The 14,466-nt window shown below is 42.9% G+C and overlaps 1 protein-coding gene across 1 annotated transcript in view; it reads right to left on the bottom strand.

Moving 5' to 3' along the window:
• Positions 1-2,510: 2,510 nt before the first annotated feature.
• Positions 2,511-14,466, bottom strand: part of MOBP (myelin associated oligodendrocyte basic protein) — a 28,048-nt gene continuing 16,092 nt past the window's right edge. Inside the window, exons 3-4 of the mRNA XM_046655041.1 lie at positions 3,070-3,279; positions 2,511-2,766 (exon numbers count right to left, since the gene is read on the bottom strand). Coding sequence (XP_046510997.1) covers positions 2,511-2,766; positions 3,070-3,275 — 462 coding nt within the window. The 5' untranslated portion in view covers positions 3,276-3,279. The remainder of the gene's footprint in view (positions 2,767-3,069; positions 3,280-14,466) is intronic.

The following is a 14,466-nucleotide window of genomic DNA, read 5'->3' on the forward strand; positions in this document are numbered from 1 at the left end:
ATATGTGTGACTGACCCCAAACCAGTCACTCATAGCCACAGTGGTTTCAGAAGACCACAGATCCGCAGCTCCCAAAAGTGGAGCACTGAGAAATCAAAAGCAGCTCAGCCCAGGAAAAATGTGTTAACCCTAAAGGCAAGGATGACCTATGGAATCCTAAATTCTTGAAGAATTGAGAGAATAGTATAAACTAAGAGGGAGATGCCAGGGTTTTCTCCCATCAAATATGAGAATACTCCATGTTCAATCAGGATGCAGGGAATCACACCATTTGGATCATAAGACGTAAATATTCTCGGGATTATTGAGAAGATCCATCCAAGTGAGTGACTAAGGACCCAAAAGAACTTTGTCAAAATTATTTGACCTCTAAAGGTCAGGCCTCAGGAATGGCACCATTTCAGAAAGCAAGCCTGCTTCAGAAAACCTTTTCGGATCCTTTCTTCATGTGCCATTTAGTAGCTCTACTTAAGAGTGAAATTTTTCCCATAATCTTCCTCTCACCCCTTTGATTGAGGATAGTCAATCAGTATCAAAAGAGAGAATAGATAGTATGGCTAAGCAATGGCTCTGAGGCATTCCCTTAGGATCTTTGGGAATCTGAGAAGGAAAAGTGTGTATCTCAGAAGGGCTCAGATGGTGCATCCGCAATGTCGTGGGACATTATGAACAGAGCCTGTCAGGTCCCCTGGTCTCAGGTAAAGGACAATGGCTAAGGAGGCAGTGACAGCCTATTGGAGGCACCTCCTCTGATACCCACTGAGAAGAGTTAACTGAGGGAGTCAACATATGCCAACACTAGGATGTCTCTTGAGTTTAAGCGAAAAAAACCAGCAAGGCTGGGTCCAGACAAATTTGTGGCTCAAGCGAAGTCTGCTTTCATTGTCTTCCATCTCCTTTCCATGTCCTGCTTGAACTCTAGCCACCCAAACAGCCATCACACAACTCACTGTAGATGGTGGCCTGAAGTCACCACCATAGATGACACGTCTCATGTACAGTTAAGTCCCTCTGCTCTGCACATTTCCTACCACTTCCATATCAAAGTTTACAGAAGTCCTGTGCTAGGCCCCTTTCACTCAGGCCCCTTGGAAGGGCCTACATTAATGACTAGGTCACCTGGCGTACAACTTCCTATTACGGTTTTAGCAACTGGTAGCCTGTTACTTCCTTCACAAATCAACCTTACCTGATCTTGCACTCTTAAATACTTCCACTTTTAGTACCATAAATGTGGCACATTTCTTTACTACAAATCACAGATAATGTAGATCATTTATTTTTGGATGATGTAGGTCAACGTTTCTCAAAGTGTGGTCTGTATACCACCTGTCACTATGCTGGGGGACAGGAGTTGCTTCCTGAAAATGCAGATCCCCAGACCTCACCAGTGATCCAAGCAATTTGGTTCTCTGGCAGCATCTTTAACAAGCTCCCCAGTTGATTCTTCTGCTAATTAAATCTGCAAATATCATGTGACATGCATACGCAGCATTGTGCTATGCAGGTGCTGCATATCAGAGTAGATATGAGAACCTCAAACACAATTAATGCCCACTATTAACTTATAAAACAGGGTCATTTCTAAATATTAAAAGGACTAAAAAGTTGACCTGCCATGTGTGTGGGCAGGGAGTATATGGAAACCTCTGTACCTTCTGCTCAATTTTGCTGTAGACCGAGAACTGCTCTAAAAAATGAAGTTTATTTTTAAAAAAACAAATTGACTTGCCTAAGATGGAGCAGATGGACATGTACCTCCTTGGCTCACTTTTTCTGTCTATATGGATCATCCTCCTTTTATCCTCTGCCATCCTAGCCTAACCTCCTCTCTGAAGCCCCAAACTCCTGAGAAAGAGCCCAGCTCCAGGCTCCCATAGCCCAATGTACATACTGATTATGACAATATTAGAGCGTTGACACCCTACACTGTGACCAACCATTCTCTTTTCTGATCCTGGTGAAGCACAAACCATCTGGTTTCTTCACTGCCATATTCCCACCCTCTAGTGTGGTATATGGAACTCTATAGGTATGTGATCAAGTTTGCTGAATGACTGACTGAGCAAATGAATGAATGATCTTGCCACTGAAATTAACATTAGGTGAAGTGTGTTGGAAGGTTGGATGGACAAACTGGCTAAACCTCTCCTTTTACACACACAAAGATATTCCTTAGAGTCATCGTTCCTCGTCTCCCTGAGGCACAGGAATTGAGGGCCTCATTTCTTCAATCTATTACTATAGTCAATGCTCTGATAAATTAATCACTTCCAGTCCTACTAGACAAAGGACTCAGTGATACTGCCATCTGAAGTATTATACCAACAGCGGCTATGAGGAAAACAGAAGCCACACTAGATATTTCAAACAAGGGGATTTAATGCAGGGAATTGATTACACAGGCTTGGTAAGGCTGAAAGAGGGCCATTGAAATAACCCAGATGTTAGTAAACACAGGAAGCAGCTACTAACCTTAGGGCTGGGGGAACGAAAGGGAAGAGATGGTGTTACCAGAACCTAGAAGCTTTGTTGGGGGACCCCCCACGGCTGGTGCCTGGCCCTCTCTGGGGGCTGCTGCGCGGCTGCTGCTTGGGCTTCTGAGGGGGGCGCTGCTTGGCTGGTGGTGGTCGGGCCTCTGGGCGGGGGCGTGGCTGACGCTCAGACCTCGGAGGGGACCGTGGCTTGGCTGGTGCTCTGACCACCGCGGGGGGTGCCGCTGGCTGTTTCTTGGGCTTCTTAGGGGACGTTGCACGGCGGCTGGGGCTGAGAGGGCCAAAAGAAGCTGGAGGCTGGAGCCATGGCTCTCCTCTGCTGCTTAAGGGATGCTGACTGGTGCTGGAAACAGGAAGGCAGGCCCTGCTCCCCCTCCCACCTTCCAATCTCCCTCCAGTACCTTCCAATGCTAGAACCTATTGGGGAGCTGTCTGTCAGGGGATCGGGAGAAGAGCAGTTTGCAGAGCCCCAGCCCCAGCATCACAGAGTAAAGCAGGAAGGGGGGCCTCAGAGCTGAGAGACAAGAGGCCAACACCCAGCTGAGGTGCTGAGTGGGCAGTGCAGACCACTTACCTGGTCTTTTGGCAGGCACAGCAGATCCAGTCCTCTTCCTTCTTCTGGTAGAAGCAGCCACTTCGACAGATGCTGTATTTCCGATCCACGATCTCACGTTTGGAGTTGAGGAAGGTGAATGGTGGGCAGCAACGTATGACGAAGTGCTCGGAAAACTTCTGGTTCTTGGAGAGTCTGGGACCCTCCTTACCCGTTTTCTGACTCATCTCACTGGAAATCATCCATGAAACAGCACATGAGATGAGGGAGCTGTGTGCTCCAAGAACCCACTCCCTGCTGCTCCCATAGTCCAGGTTGACATTCAAGGTAGTCCTAAATCCTGAAGCTAGAAGATAAATTTCCTGCCCAACTCTATTGAAAGGACCTAAATTAAGGGCTTATTAATTTTTATTTGTGTATTTTTAATCATGTTTTCTTAAAATTAGCTCTTTTTTCTCTTATGTTTTAGTGACCCATTTAGAACAGGAAAAATATTACAAAACCAAACATATCCCTGGTAAAATAATATTCTAGATTTAGGAAAGGGCTTGTCTCTAAAAAACAAAAGAATAGACTTTATTAAAACCATATCACTGTTAATATCATAAATACTACACAATGGTGAAAAAGAACAACCTACTGATACACACATCACCATGTTTGAATCTCACAAACATAATGTTCAACAAACAAAGCCAGACACAAAGGAACACAAGCTGTATGATTCAGTTTGTACAATGTTCAAAAATAGGCAAAATTAATCTACTCTAGGCTGTGGGAAATCACAACATAGTTGTACATGGAGAAGATGAGCTCTGACTGAGAAGGGGCATGAGAGAGCTTGTTGGGGGCTGAGAATGTTCTGGATCTTGACCTGAGAGGTGATTACACAGGTGTGTGCATATGTAAAAATTTAGTGAACTGTACACTTAGTTTTTGTGCGTTTTACTGTTTACTTCAGTTAAAAAGAAAGAGGAGGAGGAGGAGAATGGGCTAAAGAGAATTTGAGTCTTGAAAAATTTCCAGAAGGGAGTTTAAAACTAAATTATTCCAATATCCTTGCTGTGAACGCGACAAGTGCAGAAATAGCCCTAACCTAATACTCCCAGACACTGGTGCACATGGGGACGTAAATGACCATGAATCAACAAGAGTCAACAAATATATATGGGTGGTGGGCGTGTCCTGGACGCTGAGAAGGTCCCTGCTCTCAACAGGCTCAAGGTCAAGTTGGAGACACAGACGTGCAGTCTGTAATTACAAAACAGTGTGATGTTGACCAATAGAAGCATGCACCAAGTTCAAGGAAAGCGTGGAGAAGGGGTGGATTCTTTGACGACAGAACTTATGATCTTATTTTTTAAGGATGAATACATTAAAAACAACTAAGTTACTCTCAGGGGATATTTGAAAACTTTTTTCTGATGTGACTGTCTTCTGCTACAGACAGAAATGTGGGCTGAGGAGTACGTTGAGTGGAGTTAACGAAAAATACATATATTTTTCACCTCAGTTTGTGGTAGTCCGAATTATGTGCTGCACCCGTTATGCACGCTGCAAGTGTTCTTTCCCAGTATTTCACCTGCTTTTATCATGCAAAAATAATTAATTTTTATGTGATTAAGTTTCTTAGTTCTCATTCAGAGTTTTACATTTTGGTTGAGAAGGTCTTCCCCACTCCATCTGCTTTTAGACATACTCAAGTGCTGTATATCCCATTGTAAAAGAAAATCCTCTCTGGATCACACTTCCACATCTATTTTCCTCCCTATGGCTCCTTCTCTCTACGGGGAAAGTTCTTGTAAAATTATCAATGCTCCTTTTCTCCATTTCTCCATCCCCTCCCCCTCAACACACTCCAACCTGGCTTCTGTTCCTTTTCTCCCGAAGAAAAACAGTATTCCATTGCTCCCCAAAGATCTGCATGCTGCTAACCCAATTGTCTTCCTACTTCATCCCTCTCTCCGTCTAAATTTTTCCCTTTCCTGTCATACGACATTCTCCTAGATTCTCTCCTCCATCTCTATCCCTTCCTTCTCAGCTTTTCTTATAGGGTCATTTGCTTTATCCAACACTTTTAGTGTTAGAGCTGCTCAAGGTACAATAAATACTAAATGGTTATTGGGGTTACTTTCACCCATTCAATTCAGCATATATTATACACTTAGGTTGTACCAGGCACAGTGCTCAGCTGCTGTAGTAGACGCAAGCTGAATCATGCTTAGTCCAGTCCTTAGGAAACTTATGCACTAGCTGGGGAGACAATCAAGGATGCATATAGTGTATAAATAGCCACAAAACCCATATATTGAGCCCAAATATGTACAAGTCCCTGAGGGAGTTGAAGGGATGGATCAGATAAACATCTTGCTAACAGCTCACAGTATGGATGGAGAAATGTTACACAGATGTCAGTAAGCACAGTACTAGAAATGCTCTGGAACATGAGAACGTGCTGGTAAAACGGCACAGAGAATCCACAAGAAAGGAGGCAATATGTTGGGCTGGGGAAGCAGGGGAAACTTCATGGGTAGAAACATTTCATCTGGCCCTAAGATTTGGACAGTCAGAAGTAGGGAATTGTTGATACCTAAGCAAAGATACAGAGAGGTGAATTACAGTCCCCCTGAGAGCCCACCCTGTCTGCAGTGCACTGTGGAAGAGCAGATAGTGCTCATCATACAGGTGCTGAGGGAGGACAGGAGTTACCAGTCACTGTGAAGGATCTAGTCCTGGTGACTGGAGGCATGGTCATGCCATCAGCAGATCAAAAGACTAAATAGATGAGAGGGAGGGAGATCATCTCATTGGTCTAGAATGCCATGAGTTTAAGGTGCTCAGGGCATCCATGTGGACATGGGCATCCAAAACTCAGGAGCTAGAGCTGTCATCTTGAGAGTTCTTCACTTCGTGGAAGAAGCACAACCTTGGGAATGGATGCAATGAGTATGAACTGAATGAAGAACCAGACGAGGGAGTGCTCCCAGGAGGAATAGTGGGCCTACCTTCAAGCTTCAGGAAGAGGGGCCAGGGAAGAAGGAGCAGCAGGGGCAATCAGAGAGGCAAGAGGAGAAGCAGCCTCTTAGAAGAGAAATTTCCAAATTTGCAGGAGGAGATGGTCAGCAGTATCCAAAGAAACCCTTGGTGCAAACAGACATTTTTAGACCAATGAGAAACTAAATCTGATTTTTAGGGTCTGATTCATTATAGGACCTTAAAGATCTGCCAAACCCCTACCCAAGTCCTACATATGTGGTAAAGTTCAGCTCAAGCTTCTCCTCGCAGGGGAAATAATGAAATACAACACTCCAGGATCAACCCCCAGGAGTCATTTCTTTAGGCCCCCAATACCTGGAGACTATGTTACTCAACTTTTCACAGGCAACCCAGACATCCCCAGTGCCTCCAGCCTTCTGAGGTCATCTTTTCCCAAATGGCTCAGGCACTCGCCACAAATAAAAGAAAACCTATCACTCGCCTCAAATTTTTAAGAATGACTAGCATGGGGTAAGAGGGAGATTTTAAGCCTCCTATGACTGAATTCCTGCTCTGACTGAATTCTCAATTCCCATCCACCTGCTGTGATGCGTGGGCCTACTCTGTGACCATCCAGACCCGCCCCCCATCCCGCCCCCACCCAGCCATCTCTTCCTCCAGCACATCAGGGGAAAGTTCTCAAATTCTTATGCTATGACAACTTTTTTCACTCTCCGCGTTACCCCAACATGTCCAGCAGGGGACAGCCCCACCTCATGTAATCCATCATGTGTCGTCCTAAAGGAAAAAAATTCTCTTCCCTGGAAACTCGACATTCTTCTAGGGCAACCAGAAAAAATTCATTGAGCTTTAAAACAACATTTTTCCCTTCCTCTTGGTAAATGTTTATAGTCTGTGGAAAGGCTCTGGCCACTAACCATTTCCCCTGGTAGCGTTCAGTTGGTTATAGTCACTGCCTCTCCAACTCTTTGCCCCACATCATGCTCCAGTTTCGGAATTCGAAGCCCCAAATTCTTAACAAGAGCAATATACCCACGAGTCATCTTTTCCCAACACTTCAGGCTTACTAGTAAATTAGTTATAGCTACAGGCAGATGACCAACAGCAGAGGAAAGAATTCACATTTACTAAGCACCTAGTGTAAGGTGGTTGCTTTATATACTTTACCTAGTTTTTATAATATGATATTATCATCAACAAATTAAAGATGAGAGAGACTGAGGAACATGACCAAGTTCATAAAGCCAGTAAGAGGCAGACAGGGGATTTGAATCCATGTCTCTATAACTACAACATCCTGCGCCCTTTGAGCAGGTCCAACGCTATCTGTGGCCCCTGTGCTCAGCCCTCCTCTCTGAGGAGCAGGAGTCCAGGCCCTGGGTCCAGACATCGGGGGACTGGAGATGGGCCCAGGAATGGGATAAGGCTGCATAGATGCATGGGTCTATGTCCTAGGGTGAAAAAGATGGAAAGTTGGGGAAATAGTGTACTGAAGAAGGAAAGGTAGAGAAAGGAATTTGGAGACATGACACAGTACGGTGGCCAGGACTTCTCAGCAGAGCAAGAAGGCACATAGTGGGATTCTAGAATGTAAACTCGGAGAGGGTCCTGAGGGGAGTGTGACCCCCAGGTGCTTCCTCCACTCCCACCTCCAACTCGTTAGTAGGTTTTAAAATCTGTATTCACTGTTGAAAATTAGAAAACTTGGATTAAGTAAAATAATAAAAATCCCAAAGTTTTTATCCCATAACCACTTATAAAATATTTGAACATTTTTTATTTGAGAATATTTACATGTAAATATATAGTCAATAAAAAGTAAGACCGTACTTCACATACTGTTCAAATTTATACACTTGGACAATCATTCATTTTTTTAACTTTTATGGATATAGACATGTTATATCTCTTATGGCTTTTATAATCAATGATAAATTTATAGTTACAGCTCCTTTGGTACTTTATATTACATATCTGCATCCTCTCTCATTTTTGTTGATTAATCTTGCCAGAATTTATCTACTTTGTTATTCTTTTCAAAAACAAGCTTTTGGTTTTCTTGCTTGTACTTGCTCTTTGTTTTCTAGTTCATTAATTTCATATTATGCATTTATTATTTCCTTAATTTTCTTGAGGTTTATGTTCTTGTTCTTTTTCTCTTTTCTTGAGTCAAGTGCTTCTCCATGTGCATTTATGGCTATAGTTTTTCCGTTAGGTACAACTTTAGCTAAGTAACAAAAGCATTAACATAAGTTTTTCATTTCACTTGATTTTAAATATGGATGAGTTCTTTGATCAATTATTTTTTAAAATCCATTGTAAAATTTCCGAGTCTTTAGAGTTATTTTTGTTGCATTGACTTCCAATTCTAATGCATTCTAGTCAGAGACCGTGGTCTATGTGATAATGATTCTGATATTTGTTGAGATTTGCTTTATGGCATGGTTCATAGCCAATATTTCCATATGTTCCATGGGTGCTTGGAAAGATTATGTATTTCTGGAAACAATTTGGAATTATCTAGTGAAGACAAAAATGTGCACAAACTGCAATCTAGCAACCTATTCTTGGGCACGGCAGCCATCTTGGATCATGGCTCAATCTTGTAGCTGAAGCCACGTGGTGGAGCACAAAGCCTGGAGGAGCCTGAATCCTTGATGACTGTGGAGCTGCTGTTCCAGGTCTGGACTCTTGAACCAAGAGCACCTTTTACATGAGAGGCAATCTCATGGAAAAACCTTCCACCTTATTTAAACCATTATTATTTCAGTTACAAGCAATCAAATACAATTCGAAATTAATATACTCAGTTTCCTCATCTAAATGAAGGTGTTTTATTCAGTTTGGGCTACTATAAAAAAATACCATAAACTGGGTGACTTATAAACAACAGAAACTTTTTCTCATAGTTCTGGAGGCATGGAAGGCCAAGATCAAGGTGCCAGCAGATTCGATGTTTGGTGAGGGCACACTTCCTGGTTCACAGAAGTCATTCCTCTTCCTGTGTCCTCAAATGACAGAAGGTACATGAGAGTTCTCTGTAGCCTCTTTTTAAGAGCACTAATCCCATTCATGAGGGCTCCACTCTCATGACCTAATCACCTCCCAAAGGTCAGCCTCCTAATACTATCACATAGAAGATTAGATTTCAACATATGAATTTTGGAGGACACAAACATTCAGTCCATAACGGAGGGGAATAGTGAATAATAATACTTAACTCAGAGGACTTTTGAAAGTATTAAGTAAAATAAAGTAGGTAAAGAACTTGGCACTGTACCTAATGCAAATAACTTGCCTAATAAATTCCAATTCCCCTTCACTGACTAAGAATTCATTCAAGTGGCTTGTCTAACTTTACTGCATTCTTCGGACATATTCTCTGTGTGTCTCACTGTGTATCTCTGATGACACTTAACTCAAGCATTAATTACATTTTTATTTACTTTAGTGGGTAAAAACAAATCACTATAAACAATTACATGATTTTTTCACAAAAGATACCACCTAATTGCAGAGCAAAGATGATTATGAACTGTCTGGCGGGATGAAGAGAAAAATAACTGAATTTGAAACTGTAATAGAATCATCTCCAGACTTTCCAGATGTTCTCATACACTCTTAACTAGAGAGGAGGGAAAGTGAGGCAGGTTTTTAAAGAAGGAGGAAAAGGAAGCAAAGGAGAAGAAGCAAAGGGAGGAGAACAAGAACCTCCCCCCACTATTTAGCGGGCACCGACCATGTTACAGATGTTTCATATCTATTATTTCCAATTCCCAAAATAACCCTTCGAGGTTGTCCCTACTGTCCCCATTTTAGAGATGAGGAAATTGAGGCCTGAAGAAGTTAAGCAAACTCTCCAAGATCATTTAATAATAATAAAAGAGCAAACTCATAATGGTAAATACAACTAGTCGACTAGGCGCCATCCACTCTCCCCTTCTTCCATAACAAAGCTTGATTTTGTTTGGCACCATGATATGCCCAGTTCAGTACATACAACTCCCCATGTGGCCATGTTCTAGCCAATGAGCACTAGGCAAAAGTGCTGGAAGGCTGACTTTTCTTCAATAATAAGGCTGTTATTCAAGAAAAGAACCTCCCTTAGTGAGTGCATCCAGCCCAATTCAGCTGCCCCCAGGCCCCAAGAGCTGGGATTATTTCAAGCGTTTGGACTTTGTCCCATAGGGCATCTTCCCACCCAACAATTGAACAATTGATGATTAAACTCCTGCCTCCACCGCCTTGAGGCTCAGCCCAAAGCCAAGTTACCTCTTCGGGAGAATTTCCAGAGCCTTCTCTCTCCCGAGGAGAAATGATCACTCCTCCCTCTTCTGTGCCCTGACCTTGTGTGCTGTTCATAATTCTAGGAGAGTTTCTGCAACCTTTAGTGTTACACTTACTGCTTCACTGCCTTCTAAGATTTTTCTGGCCTCAGAGCCTTGTTGAATGGCTGATTCAGAACAGGCATTCAGTAGATGCTTGATTATAATGAGAGAGAGAACAAAGAGTGTCTCTCACAACCGCTGCAGGGGCCCTCAGCCTGTCGCTGCCTGTCCCCAGATGTTCCCTAGCAGTCCCATGTTCCCTCAGGGACCTTTGCTTTGGCTCAGGCAACAGAGCCTGTTCAATGAAAAGGGCAACACAAGAAGAGACCTTTCTAACTGATCTTGAAAGTTATAAAACTTGCCTTTTTAGGAAAAAAAAAAGACTTCATGAACACATTACGCCTTTTCCTAACTCATGTAAATTAATTAGCAAGCTTTAATCAATACACACATTTGATTACACATTCTGGAGATGGCACTAGCATCTCTATATAACCACCAGTGTCACGGGTATCTTTAAACACAGGTCACTGTTCCCTAAGGAGACTGCAGGTGGAAATTAGAGCCCTGAACACAAAATGGATTTTCTTCCTTCCAGCCATCTTTTCTTCGTTTCTACCATCCTTTTTAAAAGGCAGTTGGGATGTGGGGTAATTATTTAATAGAAACGGCATGTGGCCCTTAGTCCTGGGCAGGCCTCTGGAAAGGAAAGACAACACAAGTAGTACGTAGACGTGCTGCAGCCCGTGCACTCCTTCGCATCTACCTGGGACCACAGGAAGCCAAACGTGGAAATCGGTGGACGCTCTGCAAAGTGAAGGGAGGGTGCAGGCCAATATTTGGGAAACAGAATAGTTCTTCAATTCTTGTCAGTCAGTTCCCTCAGAGTCATGAGCAAGGCCTTGCCCTTGTCTTGTTGTAAAGAACTCAACATGGGAAGGACGAGAGGCAAGTCTTCACCCTGACTATCCAGGCCCTGAACTCTATGTGAGAACGCTATTCTGGCCTCAGATATCAAAACTCCAAGGGAAGACAACGACCAGTCTCAAGACTTCTTAATAAGCCACATGGATTAAGGAATGGGGTGTTTAATACATACTTGGGGAAAAAGAAATTTAAGTTGACAAGCAAAGCAACAAGTTTCAAATTTATTCAAACTCAACTCAGTTGTACCAAAAAAAAAAGTACAACTTTTTCATTTCTGTATAATTGTATAATTGATACAATATACAATTTCTTTCCCTTTCTGGGAGAGAAAGGGGAAGGGACAAAGCAACCAAATCTCCAAATTTATACTGCCTGGATCACTCCTGGCGTAAACTGTCTCTTCCTAATAAGCAGTCAGTTAAAGTTAAGTTCCCTAACAGAACTATTCCTTACCTCCCTCTATTCCATCTCCAGGTGAGCATAATATGGAAAATCTGAGAGTCCTCACAGCAATGAGGGAAGGGATGGCTGGTCTGGGTGTTGTCCTCCGCTGCAGGACTCAGCCATGAGATGACTCATCTGCTCTCACCGAGCCCTTTGGCATGAATGACACATGTTACTGCAGACCACTTGATCCCACCGAAGCCACTGGTCTTTAGGGTCCCTACTCAGAAGCCTCCTACTCTGATCTAGCTGTCCTCTCACCTCCTCCACATCCACTCTAGGTAGCCTCTGGTTCCCATGCATGCCATGCACTACATGTGGGGAATCAAGAGCCCTACCTTGAGGCCATTGGCCTAGACAGCTCCCCAACCAAAACTGTGCACCCAACCCTGGGCCACATTGGATGTGGCTGAGGGCTGGCCTCTCCCAGGGGCTTGCAGCCTGTCTCCACTCTTCCTATTGAAGTGTGTCACAAACATCCACCACCCCTCATACCTACACCCACAATTTCAAACCTATCCGAATGTTTCTACCACACCATACCACGTCCCCACCATGATTTTATGGTTTCATCCAGAGGAAAGAGAGAACATGGATGTCTGCCTCCTTAGTTTTCCCTCTCTCTTTCCACTTCGAATGTACTTGTTGGACAAAGAGTTCCCCCATAAATTCACAAAGTGGAGAAGCTTGAATAAATAAGGACATGCTCTTCCTAGGGCTTTCCTTTCGTTTTCTCAACTCCTTCCTATACATGGCTATAATTCCTCATTAAAACCTGCCCTGCCACCCTCTCTGCCTTCATATGATTAGGAATAATTGTAAGGAAGAGCTGGAAGTAACCAGAAATTGTAGCTTTCATAGATTTGTTTCAAGAACAAGATGAAATGTCTAGCATTTGAAATCCTGAATTATTTCAAAGCAGGGAGAAGTAACTTCAAGTGCTTAAAATACTTGTAAATCTTGAATGAATTTCTGTTAGATCTTGCCTCCATTTCACAATTTAATATTTACTCTCCAGAAATCAAAGTCCTCGAGAGCAATAAAATCTTTTAAACTATGAGAGGAGACAGAAATAAAATATATTTTCAGTAATAATGTAAGAATATGGATGAAAAATAGTAAATGAAATTTTACTTACTGGGAGGAACAGGGAGTGAGAATGTTAAAAATACCCAAACTTAATTTCTGCATATTCCCTAGAATTGGGGGATGGTCTTTCAAAACATTGTCAGAACAGAAAAAGTGAAGCATTCATTATTCTATACATTTCTTAAAATCAGGTTAGCTTATTAAAAGAGAGAAGATGGGTGAGGAAATTTTGGTGTTTTTGTGAAAATACAATTTAAACAGTACGGCTTTGATTTCTATTGAGTTATTAATATATTTATAATTGATTAACCATGGAAATATTAGGTAGCTATTTGAAGACCAGCTGAATATAAGGTAGCCGTTTTATTTTTTTATTTTTTTATTTTTATAAAGAGATTTTATTTTTCCTTTTTCTCCCCAAAGCCCACCAGTACATAGTTGTGTATTTTTAGTTGTGGATCCTTCTAGTGGTGGCATGTGGGATGCTACCCCAGCATGGCTTGATGAGCGGCACCATGTCCTCGCCCAGGATCCGAACCGGCGAAACCCTAGGCTGCCATAGCAGAGCGCATGAACTTAACCACTCGGCCACCGGGCCAGCCCCAAGGCAGCTGTTTTAAAAGATGCTTATGAAGAGGTTGTACTGACATAAGAAAATACTTCTGTAATATCAAATGAAAGCAGCAAGAAGCTAGATTATTTATTGTATGGCACCAACACCGGGGAGCCAGGCATCCCAGCTGAAGCCAGCTGAGAGTCAATGCCGCAGGCCACATCAAGAGAGCTCCTAGCTCCCTCCGGTACCCTCAGACACCTCCAGAGGTAGCACCCTCAGCAGGGGGCTGGGGCAGAGCCAGGGGGCCCTCGCAGGGGGAGCGCCGCACGCTCAGATCCTGCCTTGAATAGATGAGATACTGGCACTCTGGAGACTTCAAGCAATCTTAGGGCTTATCTTCAGGCTGGTGAAGGCCTTCTGAACTGTCAATGGGAGCTATTGGGACAGTTTGTGACCACAATGACCCCGCTGACAGAGAAGGCCAGGTGGTATCAGACTACTTGTATAAAAAATATACACAGAAAAAGACTGAAAGGAAATATAGCCAAATACAACACTAACACTTGGCCATTCATTTGAACATTTTTCTGTGCCTCCTAAGTGCCAGCGGTGAACAAGACAAAGAAGGTTCCTCAACTCACAGAGTTTAGGGTACAGTGAAGGGACTTTAACAGATCATCCCATGAACAATGTATAAAGGAGAGTGATTAGGCTCCCGGGTGCTAGAAGAGAATATAACAGTGAGATAAATTTAGATTGAGAGGCTAAGGAATGATTCTGAAGGAAGTAATATTTAATTTGAGATCTGATGGATAAGTGGGAGCCTTCCATGCATAAGGGAGGAGAGAGTTCCAGAAAGAAGTCCTTGACGTGCTCAAAAACCAGAGAAGGGGGTGTGACTGGAGCATGATGAGGCTGGAGGGTGAGATGTGGGCAAGACAATGCAGGGCCTTGAAGGTGACCTAAAGATAGAAAGAACAGGAAGGCAGTGAAGATCTTTACTAGAGGAGATAAGTCTTCCTATTTATATTTCATGAAGATCACTCAGGCATCATTTTTTTAAAGATTGGCACCTGA

This window comes from Equus quagga, chromosome 1, assembly GCF_021613505.1.
Source record: "Equus quagga isolate Etosha38 chromosome 1, UCLA_HA_Equagga_1.0, whole genome shotgun sequence".
Lineage (NCBI taxonomy): Eukaryota > Metazoa > Chordata > Mammalia > Perissodactyla > Equidae > Equus > Equus quagga.